The sequence below is a fragment of the Notechis scutatus genome, chromosome 1, assembly GCF_049901735.1.
Source record: "Notechis scutatus isolate UNSWTSFEM ecotype Mainland chromosome 1, rNotScu1.2, whole genome shotgun sequence".
NCBI lineage: Eukaryota > Metazoa > Chordata > Lepidosauria > Squamata > Elapidae > Notechis > Notechis scutatus.
In genome coordinates, this window is record NC_142009.1 from 236,546,214 (window position 1) to 236,569,405 (window position 23,192).

The 23,192-nt window shown below is 41.2% G+C and overlaps 1 protein-coding gene across 1 annotated transcript in view; it reads left to right on the forward strand.

Moving 5' to 3' along the window:
• Window positions 1–23,192, forward strand: part of PNPLA2 (patatin like domain 2, triacylglycerol lipase) — a 55,746-nt gene that overhangs the window by 10,811 nt on the left and 21,743 nt on the right. Inside the window, exons 2-3 of the mRNA XM_026668231.2 lie at window positions 14,125–14,357; window positions 14,574–14,639. Of these exons, the coding sequence (XP_026524016.2) occupies window positions 14,125–14,357; window positions 14,574–14,639 (299 nt within the window). The remainder of the gene's footprint in view (window positions 1–14,124; window positions 14,358–14,573; window positions 14,640–23,192) is intronic.

Here is a 23,192-nt window from a genome sequence, read left to right on the forward strand (position 1 = left end):
AGAACCGAGCTTCCTGGTCTGATCATCCTGAGAGGGCCTGTTTGCAAGTCCCACCCATCCCTTCTGAAGTACATTGGTCAGTGTTTCTCAGCCTTGGCAGTTTTATGTGTGGATGCTGGCTGGGGAATTCTGAGAGTTGAAGTCCACATATCTTAAAGTTGCCAAGATTGACAAACACTGACATAGTGTGTACTTCTCAGCAGTCGCTTCCTCTCTCCCTCCTTCCCAATAAATATGTGCAGATCTACTTTTCCTAAGCAAGTCCCTCTCTCATGATGCTTGGTTTTTCTGGATATTTTAATTTTAATATTTGTTCATTTGAATTGTATTATTTTATTTGCTGCCCACAATGTGTTTGGAATGGGGCAGCCTAGCAATATTGTTAAATAAATAAACACTACCTTACGTAAACTCAGGCACTGTAGCTTATTCAACAAACCATTGTTAAAGGAAAGCATTTTTAACACAATATCTGAACAGGGGTGGGATATGACAAGGTTAACTACCGGTTCAGGATTTATGAGCTTCCCTGCACGCTGTGAGCCACTGGCCTGTAAATCGTCATCGGCATGCTGTGTGCAGAGACGCAGCCTTTGAAACAGCCCTCTTTTCCTGCTTTTTTAACTGCAGCTGTGCCTCGTTCGGCAGCTGAAGTTGAAAAATCAGGAAATAAAGGTCAGGTAGGAGCCCGGGTGGGCAAAAACATCAGCAGACATAGAACCAATTCTGTCTGCTGCTCTTCAGAGCTACCGGTTCTACAGAGGTGGACAGAACCAGTAGAAACCCACCCCTGTATCTGAAGCCATCCAAAGTTTGAATGGCAATGATTAGCCCTTAGAATAAAAGAACTGGCCAAGGTAACATTGTAATGATTTCTATATCACCCTTAGCCAAATACAATCCAACAGTAGGGTATTGTATCCTGTATAAATTAGGACAGTTTGAAAAGCTAATTAAACTCATTAGACACTTTTCCTTGACTGGCTGTTTGTTCATAATGAACTATTAAGATCTGAGCTTCCTGTGTATTTTTGCATAGCTATTATTCGGGTTCTTTCATCTGAGGGTTGAATGAAAGGTAATGCTTCCAGAATTATAGGTTACCCAGAAATGTTCTAGAGCCCTGACATGTTCTTTAGCATTTCTTTCACTTCAGTTGACAGAAAGTTGCTGTGAGAGAACATGTTGTTACTGTTTGTGAAATTAAAGCCTCACAGTGAGTACTTGTCAGTGTCTTTTAAACAATGCACCATAATTGAATTTTTTAAACTGCTGAAGAAATTCCTCCAGTTCAAATTCACCTACAAATGAAGGTTGTGGATGATGATTGTGCTGATAGGATTACCGTACATCACTGACCCAAAAATATACAGACTGTAATTGCAAAGGGTGGATTTGTGTGACTCAAGAAGAAAATGGATGATTTCTGACAACAACCGATGAGTTTCGTGTGACAAAGGTTGATGAACTGACTAAAGACAGTTGGGGATCATTGAAAGGGAAATTGCTGTCAACAGGAAACTAAAAACTAATACAAACTACAGTAATATAAAATAAGAAACAATGAAAAAGGGACCAAAGGGAAAGCATAAAGTACAGCAGAAAAAAAATTGAAGAAAAATAGGGGGGGAAAGAGGGGGGAAACCATGTTATTCCCAACAGTTTTATGTTGAAATGTTACATTGTATGTGTGCATTTGTGTGGGACAGAGGGATTTTACACACCCCAACAACCTTGTGAGATGGATTGGGCTGAGAGAGAGCAGGACTGGCCCAAATTACCCAGCTGGCTTTCTTGCCCAAGGTGGGACTAGATGAGTCTTAGGCCTAGTTTCAAGGCCTGCTCCTTTCAGATGCTGTACAGTGGAAAAGAAAGACAGTCAGTTTGTCAGGCATGCTCAGTTGCATCTTACTTCTTTTTCCCAGATATTAACTCATTTGCAGAAAGCATAGGATTCTTGAAATCCCTTCCTTGGTGTTGCTTTGCCCAGATAACATTTGTGTTAGTTTTTGTGGGAACAAAGAAATGCAAAGATGGCTCTGGGCCAGGCTTTCTAAGAATTCTCTTTCATAGAACTTTATCTTTGCATAGAGGAATATTTGCACAGGGTTACTTTTTATTTAAAAATAACTCTCCACATAACAAAGGCAATCTGCATGTTGGATTTACACAGAGTTGTATATGCCGCAGCCTCACAACCTCTTTTTTTCTGTATTAGAAAAGAAAAGAACATTCTCCCATCACCACCTTCCCTGGCTTATGGACTTGAGGATCACAGAAAAATCTCAAGGGAGAAAACGTTAAAATATAGCGCTGGGGAGCTGCTGCAAATCCAGATGAAGCTTTGCTGGCTTGCCCGCAGTGGCCAGCTACCTAAGAGGCAGGGTTTGGGGACCCCTGAACTATGAGATTCTTGGGGGCAGGGGCTATATTCTACTCTACCAATTATTACTGCCATCTCCTAGAACAGGGGTCCCCGAACTTGGCAACTTTAAGACTTGTGGACTTCAATTCTCAGAATTCATCAGCCAGCTATCCTGGCTGAGGAATTCTGAGAGTTGAAGTCCACAAGTCTTAAAGTTGCCAAGTTTGGAGACCTCTGTCCTAGAATAAGCTATAGCCTAGTATTGGGCCTTGAGCCATTGGGAACCAGGCCATAGAAGTGGCAGGCACATACGCATCTCCACTTGCATGAGCAACGGCTGAGCGTGTGCACATGTATTCTATTTAATTCAGTGGTGTAACCACTGCATTCTAACCTAGTAACCTTAAGAGTGATAAAGAGCCAGCTGGCTAATTTAAATAGCAAGGGAGGCAAAAACCATGATCTCTTAATGTGTTGATTATTCTGGACTTTATTCTAGATTCTGGAATCATGGCACTTAAATTCTGGAATCCATAGAGCTTAAAAACCTCAGTCATCATATGATTTTTAGGTGGTTGAGGTCCATATGGCATCTTTTCCTACCACTTGAAGTTAAAAACCATCCTAGAAGATATCCCATTCTAGGCAATTACAGTAGAGGGATGTATCCACAAAATAATGAGGACTTGAGTTCAAGTCAAATGAGTCTTTACATTGTCAAAGATATTGATTCATCATGCGGAGACAAAACTTATTTAATGTAGGAATCTATCCAATAGGCAACTACATCTACATAATCCTATAGCTTCTTTTCCAGCCTGATGCCCCTTGATCTAGAGTCAACATGGCTACTTTGATCTAGAATCAATATGGCTATCCATATATTCTTGCTATTTTGCTGGGGCTTGTTCGGGATGAGAAATCTGTACAATATCTCATCCTTGGAACTGACAGAAGAGAAGGCTGGGGAATGGATGGACATGCAAAACCGCCAGTAGTTTCTATTATATCTATATGCTTATCCTGGCTTGCCTTCCCCTTGTTCCAGGTTCCTTTGAAAAGTAGAGTGGAAAAAACTAGCTAATTGCTACTGAAGTAATGTATTTACTGCCTCCCCTGCATTTTCTTTCTAGTAGGCATAACTAGAAAAAGGGAAAATAACATCTTGATAGTGATGGGCAAAGGGAGATATGGCAGGAGCCTGGGGAATGGAGTGTTTTCAGGGAATGTATGGATATTAGGGAAAGAAGAGGGGTTGTGTTATCTCACTCACTCACACACATAATAATGGGTTAGTGGGTTTATTAATATTCCCCAGCAATTCCCTTCACTAAATACCCAGTCCCAATTAAGTCAAGCCAAAAGCAGATCAATGCTAGTCCACAAAGCAACGGCCATGAGTCCACACGGCACTTGAAAGTTTCCCAAATCAGATAAATCCACTAGATAAAATTAAACCCACAATACAAGAGGGTTCATGAAGCTAGAAAAGTTCACAAGGTACGATCACAACAACCAGGAAACATACTACTACCGTAGGAAATGTACATGACCTCAGCATCACCTCCATCTGTCTGCTGTGTGAAATAGCCAACTTCTAGTGTATCCCATCAAGAGGGGCGAGGCTGCCCCCTCATGAGTAATCAGGCTGATATTTGCTGCTTGTGCCTTTTCTCTGCCCTGTCCTCAGATCAGGTGCAGAAGGCAGTTCCTCCTCCTCCTCCTCACTAACTGGCTGCAGCTGTATGCTTTTCCCACCTGAAGTCTCAGGGCTGTCCTGCTGCAGCTGTGCTTCAGCCAAATCACTCTCAGCCAGCTGCTTAGAACCATTGAGCAACTCCCCTCCTGAAGTACCCAGGACTGGTTCATCCTCCTCTGAACTGACATCTGGAGAGGCATCTGGGGAAGCATCTGGAGGAATCATCACAGGGTGCTTGTATCAGAAATTTGACCACCTGAGTTTTAGGTATTACATCGGTTGTAACACCAAGGCACGGGCAAGGTATAGCCAATGTATCAAAAAAACTTTTGGAAGTTTTAGAATTGGTGCTGTGCAGATATGAACCCTTTTTGATGTTGTTTCTAAGGGATCAGAATAAAATTGCTACTACTGTACTAACCTTCCCGTTGCACAGCTGCTTTCCTATGTAAGGTGCTGGATCCCATAGCTGGATTGGCAATAGTGTTCTCCATGTTTGTGATCTTGGGAAACTTAATTTTTCTTTCCTAGGGCATAGAATTGGAAGCAGTCTAGTTGTTCGTGGCCTCCCTGGGAAATATGGACCCACCCTAGATAATCGAATACCTGACGTATGCAAGGGGTAACAGGCCAGTTCTGGTTTTTGCCTTGGGGCAGTGGCAATGTGATCTATAGTTGGGGGGTTTCTGTTACACCCTTGTTATAGATAGATTACTCACTGTTAATCCCAGAGTTGTCTGCCCCATCTTGCAGGAAGGAAGACCTGTTGGATTAGCCTGCCTCAGGTGTATTTTGGATTTTAGAAGGAGTTTGTGGTTATTCTTCAGGCATGCTCGGATTCTACTGAGACCTTAGCCAATATTTGGAATGGGCAGCTAATAACAGCTTTAGTTTGAATTGGAGGCGTGTGGGTGTACTGCTCTGTGCATCCCGAAGAACTCTTTGGGATAGAGCAATCAAATGTTCTCTGTTGTTATTGAGTCTGTCATTCAGTGACCTTATTTAAGGTGACCATATCACGTAGCTGGATCCGTGTGGTGGTAAAAGGTGTCTTTGAAAGAGGGGTGGTGGTTCTACAGGCTCTGAAAGAAGTGGTAGTCTGCCCCCTTCTCAAAAATTTGGAAATCCTCTTTGTCTCTCCACTCCTACATGAAGAGCAAGTGGCAGCTGTGGTCAGGAGGGTCTTTGCACAACTTTGTCTTTGGTTCCCATTTTTGGGTAAGGAAGGCCCTGTTCACGATCTACTCATGCCTCAACCACTTCCCAGTTGGATTTCTACAATGCCCTTTCCATGGGATTGTTTTTGAAGATATCCAGAAGATGCAACTGGTTCAGAATGCAACAGTGGGGATATTACTGTATTTTTTGCTTCATAAGATGCACTTTCCCTCCCCCCAAAGTGGATGGAAATGACTGTGTGTGTCTTATGGAGCGAAAAATACAGGCCGCGGTGGCGGGGTCCTTTTTCAGTACTGAACCCCGCCTCTTCTGTCTTTGTCCTTGCGCGTTTTCCTCCTCTAAACCTAGGTGCCTCTTATGGTCAGGTGCGTCTTATGGTGCGGAAAATACGGTAATTAATATGTGTTGGTACATCAAAGCAAGTTGCTATTTTATGAACTGTACTGGCTTCCAGGTGCAATTCCAGGTATACATCTTATAATGGCCTATGTAGCACACAACTAGGTTTTTTGCAGTGCCACCTTTTCCCACATCTTTCTATAAGGTCACACAAAGTAGGCATGCTTGAGGTCACATCTCTGAAGGCACAGTGCCATATAATGGAACCTAGGAGATGTCCCTTTCTGTTACTGCACCCGTACTTTGAAATGAGGTCTCATCCTGCAGGTTTGGATGGCCCCACCCTTGTTGACCATAGAGCTATAAAGACTAAGCTCTTCTCAAGTGCACTGGGCAGAATTATTGATGATAAGAATGCATTGCTATCACCAGGCTCCCATGTATGGTACTTATTTTTGTTTTTGTTTGGTACAGTGCTTGTTTTTACCTTTATTGTTTGGATTTTCTTCTTTCTTGATTGTACACCATGATGTGTCACAAATTGTGAGAGAGGCAGCATATGCATTTTTAAAATGACTAAATAAATGGTTAATGGTAGTTTTCATTACCACATTGATAATTCTAAGTGCTGGTCAAAACATTTCTGGGTACAAGTATTAGCAGCAATGATATATTTCTTGCTTACAGAACAAACGTCTGCTGCAGCCAATTACCTGGGAACATTTTAATGGTGCATTATGGGAAGAAATCACACAATGTTAAGAATTTGTGTCAAATCACACAATGAATGATTCTGTCATACTCCTGGTAGTACCTTTCTATGCCTATGTGTAATACTTGCTTCATCCCACTTCCCACTCTCAAATTCTCATTGGCTGATGATTTAAAACAAATTGTGATCATTTAGCACTTCTAGGTTTTAATAATTTCAGTGGGCTTTGCCTCCCATTTTCAAGGACAGTATCTTCTCTGTTAAATTTATAATTTCAAATTAGCAAATAGGACTTGCACAGGGACACTGGAGTTGCTGGGTTAGGAAAGGGTTTTAAATGAAATCTGCCCGTCACTTCTCCTGGGAGAAACAAATATCTTTGCCTTTGGGGTACATCCTGCAGATGTTATTTCCAAGCTGTGCTTTGGTCGATATTGTGTATGTCACTGGACACTTTCTGTTGCTGCCTTTTGCTATTGCAGAAGCAGAGGGAACAGTTCAGTGAAAACAAAGACTGGGTTATGAAAGAGATAATTAGAACAAATGTGAGGTATGTGAAAAGAGGAAGAAGTATATAATCTTAAACAGATTGCCAAATAGTGCAGAAAAGGGTCATCAAGTAATTTAGGATAGCCTTGGCACATCTTCTTGGAATAAGATGACACAACCAATTTGGGAAGGTCAGATGATAGTTTAGAAAAAGAACATGTCAGAAATTTGCAAAATTCACATTGTATGTGAATGGTTCCTAGACTGTTAGGTGCTCTTGGTTGTGAAGCATGATGAGTTATGAAAAGTGGCATAAAACTTTTGTGTTGAGAAATACATTAATTTATAGAATGGCTTCTCCTTGCATTATATCCCTAGTATACAATATCACATTGTGCAATAAGACAATCAGTTGAAAATTTGGCTGGAATCATGTGCATGTCTTAGGCTAATATTAGACCAGACATTCTCTGCAGCATGAGGTTTTTCTAAATCAACCACATGCTTGTTCCCTGGACTGTTTGTTCCATTTTTAAAACTTATATAATAACCCTTGCAGCTCTGCAAAACATTATTACTCAGTAATGTCAGGATCTGATTATCTCAAAGCTTTATTTTTTAAAGGACAAAAAAAGGATTTATTTTCTGTGCAGCATTTCCTTCCCTGAATGCACCACTAGCATAATTACTATCCATCTTCATTTTCTTGTCCAAAAGAGACAACATTAAAGGCATAAACCATCAAGCTGCAAAGGGTAAAAGAACTCATTTTAAAATACCACCATCCCAGATTGACTATGTGTGCTTGAATATATTTAAACCTTCCAGCAACTTCAATCTGTTGTTCTGTGTCCAGTTCTCTGGGGTGATTTGCTGCCTTCTATGTGACAAATTTTCAGGCCATTGAAGAATGCAACTGGGTAAGGTTCTATACACCTTGGAAATATTTTGAAAAAGTGGTTTGAACCTGGCACAAGCATGGCAGCTCCCTACTGTTTTTAAAGAAGACTTCCTCCAGAAGAGTCTGAAAAAAAAATACAGCTGCTTTAATGAATGAATTCATCAAAATTAATTTGAGCCTTAAAGCCACTGCAGCCTCTTTTTCAGGGTCATAGGGAAATCTGGAAAAATTCAAGTGTTTTAAGTTTTCAGCAGGGCAGTACTATCCATGTGCTCTCCTGTGGTTAGAAGCACTTTCGAATCTTTTTTTTTTTAATTGCATAGCTCAACTAATGATCTGCTTAGGGCAGTATGTAAAAAATGACTTGTATTCAGTTCTTCGTTTATATTTTGAAGGGTGTATTCTGAGTTTAAATATGGCCATGAACATGCCCTCTGTATCAATGTATGATGTAAAGCAGAAGACATTTTGAAAATTTGGAAATATTTAAGCAAATATGAAATGTAAATTATGCACCTTTCATGAGTACAGCCAGTCTTATAGGATTTTCATATACTGTATGAATAATTATATGTGGCAATCTCAGGAGATAGTGTTTGGGTTTTTTGCTGTTGTTTGTGTGTTTTCTCACCAATAGAAGACTTAGACTTAGAAGAATAACTTTATTGTCACTTTAGATGTACACTAATGTATACTACATTAAATGAAATTTTGTTGCATACAGCTCTTAAAGGCTCAGCACCTTCAATATACACTACATAAACATGACAAAAATATAAATACATCCATCCATAAATACATAATTATACATATACCTACATATAGTATATGACACAGAGAAACAACACAGTCTAGTTCGGATGTATACATGTACATGGTGAGAAAAACGAATCTTGTGATCAGACGGATGGCATAGGGAACAAAGCTGTTACAGAATCGGGTAGTCCTGCTGGAAATACTTTGAAACCTCCTCTCAGAGGGGAACAACAGAAACGGACCATGAAGTGGGTGTGTGGGGTCTCTAACAATGCTTTGAGCTCTAAGCACAAAGCACTTATAAGCAGTATCCTGAATAACAGGAACCGAGCTTCCTATAATCTTCTGGGCTGTGCTTACCACTCTCTGAGGCACTGCTGCCACCAAACCAAACAGTGATGCAGTTTGTTAAAACACTCTCGGTTGTGCTTCTGTAAAAAGTGGCCAGGACAGAAGGAGAAAGATGTGCTCTCCTCATCCAACACAGAAAACGCAGACGTTGGTTTGCACACTTCACTAAGGATGATGTGTGGAGGGACCAATGCAGATTGTTAGTTATCCAGATACTTAATATGTGTTGACCACATCTATGACTGCATCCTTGATACTGAGTGAAGTATGACAATGTCGGCTCTTTCTAAAATCTACAATTATCTCCTGTTTTATTAACATTTAGAAACAGGTTAGTTTTATTGCATCAGTCCAACAGAGCCTTCACGTCTTCCCTATAAGCATCTTCGTTGTTGTCCTGCATAAGACCCACCACTGCCGTGTCATCCACATATTTCACAGTATGATTCATAGCAGATTTGGTCTAGCATTCGTGGGTCATCAAGGTGAACAGTAGCGGACTTAAGACACAGCCCTGTAGGGAACCTGTAGTCAAGGAGATGGAGTTGGAAACTATTCTTCCAACTTGCACAAACTCGCACAAACAAAATACAATGTTGTATTCCTGTTGGACTGATTAAAGCTTCATATGATTAAATGTCCTCTGTGAAAGACATCTTGGAATTCCAAGTGAAGCTGGAATGTCCTTGGCTTGAAGTGGCACCCTTTACTCTGCAGTGGAACATATCCAAGAAGAGTTATAGGTTCCAAAATGTGTATTGTCAGTGGCTACCCAGATAAATTTAATATGTGTATAATGATATTTTAAATTCTTTTGTTTTCCAAATATTGCCAAAATATTGTTTCAAGATCAAATTGACCTTTCCTGACCAAGGAGCTTCTGTGTGCTTCAGATTCAACATCTTTCTTCTGATTTAAGTCTCAGGAAGTTGTAAAAAGTTCAGCCAGTTTGGTCTAGTGGTTAAAATACCAGGCTAGAAACTGGTAGACTGTGAGTTCTGGTCCCACCTTAGCCATGAAAACCAGCTGGGTGGCCTTGGGCCAGTCACATCTCTCTCAGCCCGACTTGCCTCACAGGGTTTGAATATGTGAGAATATGTGAGAACCAAGGTTATCTCTCCTGTAGATAATGGAGATGATGACCCATAATATTGGGAAGAAGAGTGATTAGGTAGATACAAAACGGTATGTTTTTAAAAGTGGTGCACTTGAAATGTGAACTAATTAAAATATTAGGGATACTTATCAAGGTGTTTTTTTTTAATACTAGGTTCTTCCTACTCCACCATTTTTTTGACCTCTTTAACTTTCATTGATAATCCTCTCTGGCATTCTCATATCTCAGCTTGCTGAGTTGATCTTTCCTGCCAAAGTTTGTATATGTATGTACATAGATGACATTTTCCAAGGTTACTAGGCATGTTGAGTTATCTTCAGTTCTGCTAGTCTCTTTGAATCTATCTAAATAAATCCAATCCCTTTTGGCAGGACATCAAAATTAGGTTCTCTTCTAGGAAGTCTGAAGTTCAATCTATATCTGTCCAATTTCTAAGGCTATTTTGGCACTAGCCAAGGTTACAGGATGATGTGCTTTCAATAACTGAAGCATTTCTTTTTGTTCTGCCAAGCCATGCTCCCTCCAGCATATTCAGTGAAGAGAAGCTGTTCATTTTCTTTTATGACTTCTCTTAATTTGGTGATCGGTTTGTGTTACATCCCAGCAATCCAACTATTAAAAGTGTGACTTGGCTATCGTATATAGTTTGGACTGTTTTAACTATGACACATGGCATTCAGGTGCATCCAGATATTGCATACAGCTTTACCCAAATAGTCCAGTATTTATTTAGTTATCTTCATGTATATTCATTCAGCTCTCAGTAAATACCTTTATGCATGCATCATAATCAATATGATTTGATAGACTGAAAATGAAGAAGTCAGTTGACCATTGGTATCTGGACACACAATGGTGCTTAGAAATGTGAGAACCATTTTGAATCTTCAATATCTCTGCATAAGCATGGCCTGAAATGTTATGTGTTCTCCACACAAGTGCTAAATCTAGCTAAAGAGAACCCAATTAAACATATGAGCCAAAAACATTATGCTTGTTCATTTATTGAGGAAAATTATCCAAAATTACCTATTAATGTAGGGCAAAATGCGTGATGCTCTGGGATTATCAGTTTATTTGAAGGGGGAATTTTGAGTGCTTCATTGGGATGATAATCAGGTATGAGTGTGGGAGCTCCTGTCATATTTAAAAAATAGAATTCTGACTATTCATTATCAAAGTCTGTCCTTCACCATGTAGAAGCATATGGAAGCTCAAAGAAAGAGGTTTCTAAAAATGCTCAACAGGTTACAAAATTATTGCTAAGTGTTTGGACTCCACCATTATGAGACAGATTATATACAAATGGAATCAATTCAACACCAATGTTATCCTCCCTAGTAGTGGTCAACCAAAAGAAATTATATCAAGAGCAAGGTGTGTAAAGTTTCAAAGAAGCCCAGGTTATTATCCAAGGAACCAAGAGACCTCTCTTGCATTGACAAATGTCAGCGTTCATAAGATTGCCATCAGGAAAACACTGAACAATGGTGTGCATGACAGAATGGCAGAGAAAAAGTCACTGCTCCCATAAAGAACTCTATAGTTTCTGAAAAACCACATGGAAAATCCAGAAGGCTGTTAGAAGAAAGTTCACACACTTCAGCAAGATTTTTAGCTAGAGTACCTCAGAGGAAATGTGAAAATGGGTGTCTCCTTGTTTTTCTACTATCAGGCCTCTGACTCACTCCAATTTAAAGGGAAGGCCAAGAATGAAGCAATTGCTCTCTGATTTCTATAAATGTACTCGTAGAGCCCTCAATAATAAAAAGCTGTGCCATTTTGTTCAACAACTATCCCAGTTTAAACATTATTCTCTTTTAATTTAATTTGCAGAGATTCATGAAAAAAAATGCTGCTAATTTCTATTTCAGAAAACAAAGAAGCAGGTTTTGTTGTTGAAAAAGGATGCTGCAATTTCATTATTGTGTGGGGTTAATGATGGGTCATTTTTGAGTACACATGGAAACTTTCCTTCTCCTAATTTCAAGCTAATTTGAAATTTGCTGGAACCAATGAGAAACAGAGTGAGACAAGTAATAGAATTGATGGCCTATATTTAGAATTGGAAATTTAGAATTTATATAGCTAAACTAGAACCAGAAGTTTAAAAGGCAAGATTTGTGTGTTCTGAGAAGTACATTGGTTCTTCCTGAAAGGATACAGCTGAGGTGTTATTTCTTACCATGAAAACCATGGGGTGAATCTTACCCCTTCAAAGCATGCTGACAGTGCTTGATTCAGCATATGACGGTCACATCATACAATGAGAGGGTCTGTACCCAGGAGATCATCACATATATAGCTATACATATGTAGCTTTTCTTCCTTTGGAAAGATAACACATGTTGAATGCCCTTGCTGATTATACACATCACCAGTGTGACTTAAGAGAGGGACATGATTCCTATTGCTTGTGGGTGAACTGCTCACTCAGTCTTCCAGTCCCATTGACTGAAACAGCTAGCTTTAATTTCCCCTTCAAATAAACTGATGATCCTAGAGATTCATGTACTTTTGACATACACAAATATATGTAACTTTTGACCATTTTTTGGCAATTTCTTTAATTGGGTTCTCTCTAGTTATAGGATTTGTGTGGAGAACAAACCACGTTTGAGGTCATATGTATGCAGAAATATTGAAAATTCAAAACTTCACTGTACGTGGACTTGCCCAGATAGTTGTCAGGAGTCAAATCTAAGTTGAAAACACAAAACCCTAAAATAAAACTATATAAAGTGACTGTTGCTGACTATTAGGAACGGTATTTGATTGAAAGGCATGTGTCTTTCAATCAGGTGACTGTTGCTGACTATTAGGGATGGTATTTGATTGAAAGGCATGTGTCTTGGGACCGTTGGCTACCAATAAAGAAAAAAATAGCATAACTTATTATAACACAGTCAGTTGAGCTCTGCTTAACCTTGAGTATATTTTTTATGATGAGCAGGAAACACAATGTAAGGTAAACAACTTTGGTCTCAGGGGAAAAGGTCAACTTGCAATGAGATAATTTTCCCAGCTCAGAGATGGCTGATAAAGAGAACTTTGGGCAGCACAACAACGTTGTCCTGAAAACAGTGCTGTGTTTAATAGTTAACACATTGTCAATGGGTTAGAAGATTTGTTCAGTGGTATCAAATCTGTGATGTACTCCTGAGCTCAAGATGGAAAACTTGACAAGTGATGTATACTTTTAGGGAAACCATATTTCTTTCTGCTCAAAGCAGTTTAGCTGTTTAATTTATATCATGTCCAACTAACATGTGCTAGGTAGCTTTTTTTGTGTATAATGTAGAACTATAAACAAAACTCTTTATACTCTTGGTGCCAAAAACAATGAGCAGAATGGAATCTACCATGATTGAGAATTGGTATCTAATTTGGATAAAAGAGAATTCTATTGTAACCTGCTTCCTGTTGAGTATTTTATAGATTAAATAACAATCCTTAGAAAGTTATGAATGCTATATTTATCATTTTAATATTCTATCAATATTTGGGCCACATTTTATGGTGAGGGAACTTGAAGGCATAACTTTACCTTTAGAAAGGGTTGTATCAATATAAAGAATGCTTTTGTAAACTTCAAAGCTATGCCTTTGAAAACTGCAGCATTACTTAGTTTGATTTTTAATTTTTTTTAGTGAGGACTATAAATGTCCACTTAGACTGAGGTATCTAATTTTTAAATCAAGAGATTAAAATATAAAAAATATGTAGTCTGGATGAATGTGTGTTATATTAAATATATAACTTTTGTGATGTTGATCAGCGCTGCCTAGTTAAGAAGTTGGGTTAGGACTGGGGAGTTCCACATCAAATTCACTCTCAAGCCTGGAAACTCACTGGGAGACTTTGGTGGTCACCATCTCTTAGTCCAGGGGTCTTCAAACTTGACAGCTTTAAGACTTGTGGACTTGCAACTCCCAGAATTCCTCCTCCAGTCATGTTAGCTCAGGAATTCTGGGAGTTGAAGTCCACAAGTCTTAAACTTGCCAAGTTTGAAGACCCTTGTCTTAGTCCAATGTTCGCTGCAGAGTCATTGTTAAAATGTAGGAAATCTCCCCATGTAAGTTACCTTGAAATAGTAGAAAAACGTGGGATATTAATCCAACAATTTAAGAATAAAAATGAGAATAAGCTAATCTTAATAAAATATTTATGTACTATCCCTAATCATTTAAAATTTATATTGTTTTTTTCATACTAGGTGATGTTGGAGCAAATATCATCCATGTCTCTAAAGAGGCCCGGAAGAGGTTTCTTGGCCCTTTACACCCATCCTTCAACCTGGTGAAAATCATCCGTGCCTGCTTATATAAAACCTTATCGGGCAATGCACATGAGGTGGCCAGCGGACGTTTGGGCATTTCATTAACCCGGGTTTCGGATGGAGAAAATGTCATATTATCAGAGTTCAACTCCAAAGAAGAGCTTATCCAGGCAAGTTGTAACTCTGGGGCTTTTTTAGAAGCTTTCAACATGAAGCCATAAATGCCTATCTCCCAGGAACCAGCAGAGCTGATATGACCTATTCTTGTTATAGAAGTTCTCCTTTCTTTCTTCATGCTCTGCCTGGATTTATCTTCTGCAAATACTGCAGGCTTCTCTAGTCAGTTTGTTTATTTCACATGGTGTTTTCCCATCTCTCTCTCCCAGGCATGTGTCTGCAGCACTTTCATCCCAGTATACTGTGGCCTGATCCCTCCAACCCTTCAAGGAGTGGTAAGTCAGCACCAGGGTGTTTTAACTTTCAGCTGCTTGGTATTTTACGACAGGAGCCTGTTCCTGATTTTCATGCTTCATCGAGAGGGAAAGAAGCCTGAAGACTAACGAAGATGACATGATATGCTCTATAATTCTGGCAAAATAATCAGAAAAATGTACTGTTGTAATCAAACTATTCTCAAAAGACTGGTTCTTCTTGATTGCTGAGATCAAGCACTAGAGATTTGATGTTTGGAAGTGGAAAAACAAAAAACTTAGGGGAGAAAACAGGACTTTTCTCCCATGAGCTGTTCAGAGCATCCAGTAGTGGGAGGTGCTTCAGTCTCTGCATGAGTAGGCTGGGCTTAATTTGTGGAACGCTCCTCCTCCTCCACGGGACTCCTCCCCAGCATTCCCCAGTTTTTGCTCAGCCTCGTGAGAGTTAAGCAGTGCTTGTGATTCTTCCTTGGCCGAAACAGGAAAATATTCTTGCGTTGCAGCAGGTTTGACAGTTATTCCACTTGTTGTTAGCCTTCTTCCTTTCCGATCTCTCAAATTCGCTTGCATTGCAGAGATCGCAGACTGACAGGTCCAACTTGGGAAGCGCCAATTTGCGCCCCAAAGTGGCGGGAGGCTTCGGCGCTGCTCCGCACCCCCTCCCCACAGCCGATATTTCTACCCCTGCCTTTTCGATCGTTCGCCACAGCGTTGTTGCCTTTAATCAATCAGCGGCGTGAATTTTAGCTCTTGACTGAGTTGTATTGCTTTCTCCCCCCTCTGAACGCCATTGGAGTGGAGGATTTAAACACTTGGTACCTTCCACCCTTCTCCGCCGCCTAGCCTCACACACACACACAAAAAGAAGCCATTGGAGGCTATTCATTTTCAAGGCGGGAGTTTGCTGCTGAGGAGCGCGCCAAAACTTTAACGGCCGGAGGCCATTTTTTTCTGCTGTCAAACCTCATGGCCGCACGCCAGCTTTCTCGAGCTGTGTGAGGTAGTTTCTGCTCGGAGCAGACATTCCCTTCAAATATTCTGGGAACTATTATACCCTCGTCTTGGCTTGTTTGCATTCGAGGCTATTTTCTTACGTTTAAATTGTTGGCTTAACCCTCACAGCCGAATTACCTCAGCAGCACTAACCCTAACCCTAACCCTTACCTTAGATAGGTACTATTAAAAAAAGGGGGGGGGGGCAATAAAAACATTATCAGGGCAACCAGTCTTGACTCAGATCTGGCCCCTGGGCATGCCAACCGCCTTCACAACATTGTATAACAGCATACTGTAATTCCAATTTGAATCGAAATGGCAGACGGTAGCAGTTCTCAGACCTCATCCTTGAAGGCTAAAGCCAAATCTCAACACAAACCTAAGCAGGCTAAGGGGAATTCTAAAACCTCAGAAAGGGACGCTATCAGGTGCCATAAAGCTTTACAAAAGCAGATAGAAAAGCGCACTCGGGAGGCGCACAACGTCCCACAGGACTTCCCCTCCTCTAGCCTGTCCACCTCTTCCCACCCTCCTCCCCTAGATCTCTCCCTCTCATCCAGGCGTAGCTTGGCTCCCCAAGGCCAACAGGCCCAAGTGTCCGGGACACCAACCACGCGAAGGGCTCCTGAAGCCACATTCACTCCGATGGCTGCTGGTCTTCATCAAGGTGATAGTCTTATAGAGGAGGTTCCAGAGAGGATGAAGGCCTGGATGGAGCTGGCAATCCGCCAGGGCATCGCAGCGGGGCTCCAACATGCAGTTATCACCAGGGAATATCTTGTGATCACCGATCATGATTCCCAATCGCTGAGGTCATTGACCAGGTCGGAGCAGCTCCATATCCAGGTACATTTACAGGGGGAGGCCCCCCTCCAAGGACCGACAGAGGAGGAGGACCAGCAGGAGGAGGAAGAAGCGGATCGAATTGATCAAATGGAAGAGACTGAATTGGGATCAATACATGATAGCGAGCCCCTGTCAGAAGCAGACCCCTTAGAAAGGGGAATGTCTGAGGATGAGGGTCTTATTCCTGACCAACCTGTTTTTACAGGCTTATTCCGCCCACAGTTTTTCAGATCTCTCTTGTTTAAGGTGAAAAATATTGCACGCCTAAACAAGTCGACCCCTTCCACCACACCAACTCCCTCGGAAGAGGGACCAGAGGATTTGATCTTCAACCAACCAGTAGTTGAAGCAGAGGTCATCCCAGTTCCTCCCATGTTTTCGGACCTGGTGTGGAACCAGTGGGCCTCTGCAGCGGTGTACACAGCCCCCACTGGATATGAAAGAAATATTTCAATCTGGCTCCTGATTTCTCAAAATTATTGAATACTCCCGAGGTAGATGAACCTATAGTGGGATTAGCGTCCCCCTCCATTCCCGCTGAGGTGCTGGAGGCGTTAAAGCTGGAGGAAAAACGGGTCGAACTAGCCCTGCGCAGAGCCCATCAGTCGGACGCGTGGACCATCAGAGCAGCCACAGCCGCCTCCTTCTTCACGCGTCTTACAGCAACATGTCCCTAATTCTAACCTTAGAGCGCACCAAGATATTGCTAAACTTATTGCTGCTGCTGAATTCTCAGCTGATGCAACTTATCATGCAGTCAAGTTTTCAGCCAGGGCCATTACTTCACATGTCACAGTGCGTCGCTTGCTATGGTTAAAACATTGGCAAGCCGACTTCAAACACAAATCCAAGCTGGCTTCATCCCCAATTGTGGGAGACAGACTGTTTGGCTCTTCCCTTGATCCACTACTAATCGAAACCCGTAACAAAAAGAAAATTCTTCCTTCCCTTTTTCGGAAGTCAGATCCTAGAAACCCCCAGTCCTTTCGGAGGGGATCCTTTCGACCCTTTTACCAGGGATCCTTTTCACCCAGATACCAGAGACCCCCATCATTCAGACCATGGCAGCAGCCAGATAGGTCCGACTCCGGGGATAGGAGCAGAGGGGGTGGTCAATTCAAAAGATCCATTTGGGGAGCAGGAAACAGGTCCTTTCGGCATCCAAGATAATGCCCGGGACCCAACCCCCATAGGCGGATGCCTTAAATTATTTGCCGACCAATGGGACTCTTCAACCTCTGATCCTTGGGTCAGAGATACGATCAGATTTGGCCTTGCGCTGGAGTTTCAATCCACTCCCCCAGATTTTTTCATGTCATGCCCTTTCTCCAGAGACCCAACCAACCAGGACAGGGTTTCTATTCACATCTTTTTGTTGTTCCCAAAAGTTCGGGGGGGGGGGGGGTGAAGAGCAATATTGGATCTGAAACGTCTCAACCGTTTCTTAGTATATCGCAAGTTTAAAATGCATACTCTGCAATCTATATTACTTGGCATCAGAAAGGGGGACGTCCTCACGTCCATAGACCTTCCCACTATAAATTTCTGAGATTCTGTTATAATAACCACCGTTTTGAATATGTGGCCCTTCTTTTCGGACTAGCTTCTTCCCCTAGGACCTTCATGAAGGTTCTTGCAGCGCTTGCTGCTAATCTCCGGGACATCCCCATACGACTCCAGTGTTACCTTGATGACATCTTGACTTTGTCATCTTCTGCCCATCAAGCAGTCAAGGACACTCAGACCACATTACAAGCCCTACAAAGACATGGTTTCTCAATAAATTGGAAAAAGAGTCAATTAACACCATCGACTTGGTTAACCCATCTGGGGGCTGTCATAGATACGGAGGAAGGCAAGGTTTACCTGTCACCAGATAGACTAAACAGCATTCAGCAATTAGTTAACGAGATATGGGGTTTTTAAGAGGGTGTCCCTAGCTGAACTATCAAAATTGTTAGACAACATGATTTCATGTATCTCTATCATCCCTTGGGTCCAGTGGTTCCTGCTTCCGTACCAGCGCTCCGGTTGAAGCAACTCCAAACACACGGTCAGGGTACCACCAAAGGCCCTCATTTCTCTATTTGGGTGAACCAGTCCAACCATCAACAGAGGCTGCCTTTTCAAGTAGCCACACAGACTTGCCATCACTACCGATGCCAGCCTGTTGGATGGGGAGCTCCGCAGCTTCCTTCCTCAGATACGCAATTAGCACATACTAATCCTGTCCGACAACGTAACAGCCAAAGCTCACATAAACAAACAGGAGGGCACACAGTCGAAACATCTCATGCGAAAAGCGGAGCGCTTGTGTCGTTGGGCGGAGACCAACCTACTTTCCATCAGAGCAGAGCACATTTCTGGTCTGTCAAATACACTGGCAGACTGGCTGAGCAGGGCCACCATCGTTCAATCGGAGGAGCACCTCCACCCCTCCCTGTTTTCAAGAAGTGGTCAGGACATTTGGCCAGCCGGTGGTGACCTGTTCGCTTCCCCCCCTCAACACTCAGCTCCCGAGATTTTTTTCCAGGTGCCCCAAGCAAGGAGCGGAGAACTTCACCTCGCTCTGCTGTCGTTGGCCCCCGGGATTCCTGTAGGCATTCCCGCCCCTTCCCCTGATTCCCAAGGTCATCCAAGAATTGCTAGACACAAGGGCGGATCTACTTCCAGTAGCTCCTTACTGGCCCAGACGGCCATGGTTTGCAGACCTCCGCAATCTCCCCGTATCAGCTCCATGGAGAATCCCACCAGCCAGGGTTTTGTTATCTCAGGGGCCCCTTCAACACCCGGACCCTCAATGGTTGCAACTGACCGTCTGGAGGTTGAGCAGAGTTGTCTTAAGAGGGAAAAGGTTTCCAACAGAGTTATCGCCACTATCCTAGCCGCTAGACGCCCCTCAACAACTAGCATTTACAATGCCACATGGTCCAGTTTCTGCAAATGGTGTACCGAGTCTCAAACTGATCCCACTTCTCCTTCTGTGGCTCAAATTCAAGAGTTCTTGCAAAAGGGACTCGACAAGGGATTATCATCTGATATGATACATTGAAAAGACAAGTGGTGGCCTTGCCATCAGTTCTCACTTGTGAAGGCCTATTTTCCCTTTCCCATCATCCACGCATACGGACCTTCCTTCGAGGAGCCACAAACTTACGCCCTCCAGCGGTACACCGTTATTCCACCTGGGACCTTAACTAGGTCCTTGTCGCACTCACTAAGGGCCCTTTTCGAACCATTAAAAGTCGTCAAGTTTACAATTTCTGACCTTTAAAGTAGTCTTCCTCGTAGCGGTCGCTTCTGCGCGTCGTATTTCGGAGATAGCAGCCTTGTCTATCAGACAAGATCTTTGTGTTTTCCACGCTGACCGGGTTGTCCTTCACCCGATCCTACATTTATCCCCAAAATTAACTCTGGTTTTCATAGGGCACAGGTCCTGATAATTCCTAATTTTTGCCCCAGACCATCCCAAGGGATGGAGCTACAATGGCATAGGCTTGATGCGAGGTGAACATTGCAAATATATATCAACCGCACAGCGCCTCTTAGAAAAATTGGAGGCCTTATTCTTGTCCTTTCAGCCCAACACTCAGGGATGCAATGCAAGGTCTCACCTTCTACGATAGGCCGTTGGCTACGGGACGCAATAGCGAAAACGTATCAGACTCAATCCCTGCAGGTGCCTAGGGGCATAACAGCTCATTTAACAAGCAGTGCTGCAATCATCGTCAGCATGGGTCACACAGGCACCAATAACTGAAATTTGTCGAGGCGTAACTTGGGCCTCTCCATTGCCATTCATTAGACATTATAAAATAGATGTGTTTGCATCCGCTGAGGTTTTCTTTGGCAGAAGAGTTCTGCAACGGGTCCACAGGAACCAGGAGGAGATTCCAAGCCAGACGGAGTCCCTCCCGTAGGACAGGCCAAGCTTTGGTATGTCCCACTACTGGATGCTCTGAACAGCTCATGGGAGAAAGGGCATTGGTACTTACCTGACACGCCCGTTCTCTTTGAGCTGTGAAGAGCATCCAGCCCCACCCCTTTTTTCCATCTGGTGGGGCGCTGTTTCGGCCAACGAATTGTTAGGGTAGTGAGGACAAGGGCGTCTATTTCTCTCATCTTCGCCAAAACTGGGGAACGCTGGGGAGGAGTCCCATGGAGGAGGAGGAGCGTTCCACAAATTAAGCCCAGCCTACTCATGCAGAGACTGAAGCACCTCCGACTACTGGATGCTCTTCATAGCTCAAAGAGAACGGGCGTGTCAGGTAAGTACCAACGCCCTTTTTGTTTCAAAAGAAGGAAAAGAAGAAAAGAAGTAGTATTGGAATAGTGGTGAATACTTGTAGATTGGGTGTAGGATGAGGGTGAAGGTTCGTTCTGCGACTTGTGGGTTGGTTTCCAAACGTTTCGTTAACCAGGCTAGGTAACATCTTCAGTGCGGTTTAGGGGAATAGTTTTATTTATAGTATCGTGTTTATGTTTCTGGACCATAAATGTTTATAAACATAGCATATCTTTAGCAAAATTTAATTTAGGTTTAGTAGAATGAAGCCAAAATGTGTTGCTCTCAGTGTTTGCTTTCCTTTGTTGAATAAGTATTGGACAACAGTTTTGGAGGAAACACCTGTTGCAACAAAGGAAATGTCACAACATTGGATTGAAATTGAAGAGCTGCCTGGACTAGGATGTCAATGACCAAACTTGGGATTTGGATGTCACAATGAGAGCCCTCACAGTCCATATAATGGTCTTTAGCATTGCCATGAGTTTGTTTTAAAATTTTGTAAAAACGTTTTTGGGTGTGCCAAAGCAGAAAATAAAATATATTCTGCTAGGACTTAGAGAGAAATCTGGGCTATTTGTGTCTGTGTGTGTGTGTGGGGGGGGGGCGATGGGGTGTTTCAAGCTTTTTATTAGTTTATCAGAATATAAAATACAAAGGAAAATAAAAATAATGGGAACTAGGGGACAGGAAAAGGGAAAAAGAGAGTGTGGGATAAAAAAAGGGAAAAAGAAAAAAGGTGTTGATTTCCAACTTTCTTTAGCACAGTAGAAGATAATAACATTATAACCTCAACTTTTTACTTTTATACAAAAATATATAATAGCCATTTCTATAAGAACAAACCTATCTAATCAGCAAAACCAAAGTTTCATTTTTCCATAAGTACAAAATCTAGAAGCGGTTTCCAAATAAAAACAAAATTATTTGTATTCTTTTCTTAGAGTAAAGAAATCAATTTAATCATCTCTACTTTTTATCTTTGCTGTGGTAAATAATATATATATATTTCAGTGAGTTTTGCTAATATAAAATGATGATCTATAAAGATTAATATGAACAAATAGTTCATATTAATCTTTATAGATCATCATAATTTATATTAGCAAAACTCACTGTACTTTTTTAGATTCTTTAAACTTAAAGGGAAAAAAACCTTTTTTTAACATCCATTTTAAAATTTTAAATTTTTCTTTAACAATATTTATAAAATCAACAAATTCTAATATGTCCTTTTTAAACTTCCTCTTAACAGAAATAGTTTCAAATACTCTTTTAATATTTTACAAGCTTTAGGAATTACTTAAGTATTATAATAAAGGGGGAAAAAGCACATTGCCAAACCCATTTTACTTTAAAACTTTCAGTTATACAGTATATATCAGACTGGTAAAAATTCATCCTTACTCTAACTCATTAAATTTAAGCCACTCCTTCCAGCTTATCTTCATAAAATAAAATATTTTTCTTCTTTGGAATATCTATCAAGTAATTATAGACTTCTCTTTTCCTCAAGGAATTCTCACCCTTGTTAGTATCCATGAAGAAAAAGTTCCAAACTTGTCCTCTTGAAAATTTCAGGTTTCTTGGGACATTTCTTTCAATGATGCTGGGAGATTTATATTTAAACCATCATCATCATAAAGATTGGTGTCAGATTTGTATTCCAAAGTTGCAATTCAGTCCTTTGTATTGTCAGCTACTTCTGAAATTGCTTAGTAGTTTGATATTTTTTTACACATAATTACATCTCTGAAGTAGTTTTTTTAATAACATCCTTAGAAATAATTGATCTAATAATTGATCTATAGAGTTTTATTTAAGAATTTCCATCTTGTTCCATCTTGTTAATTCCTCATTATGGTCAAAGAGTAAATTTTTTGTGGACATTTAAGAATTTCTGGCCAATCAGAGTTTATAAAAACCAGAAAGTTTTAACCACCACAGCAAAGCAAACCAAGCTACAAATTACTTCAAAATAGTAACATAAAACAACAACTTTCTATCCTTATGTTTTTCCATCAAAGTGTTAAAAAAGGTACTCCACGCTTTCCTTATTTTAGCTTGCCTTCAGCAATCCCCCTTTTTTTTTGTTTAACAATAAGCCTCTTTTAAGTAAATAAATAACCCTAAAAAGTGATTAAGAAATGAAAGGAACAACTTACTGTCTATTTGAAAAATAAATTCCAAAATGTTTGCTTTAACAATAAAGTGATTATAGCCATGCCACCCCCCACCCCCCCCAGCTAAATCACTCACCAGATTCTCTAAAGCCCAGCTCCTAAGCTTCTTGCAGACCGATGCTATATGGAGGATCTTATGGGGTGATTCTAGGACTCTCCCTAACCCAGGAGAGTCATATAAACTAAAGGAATGTCACTTGAAAAAGCAACAGTTCAGAAAAAAACCCCTTCAGGGAGCCTTCCCTGGGTGTATCGTCATTTGGC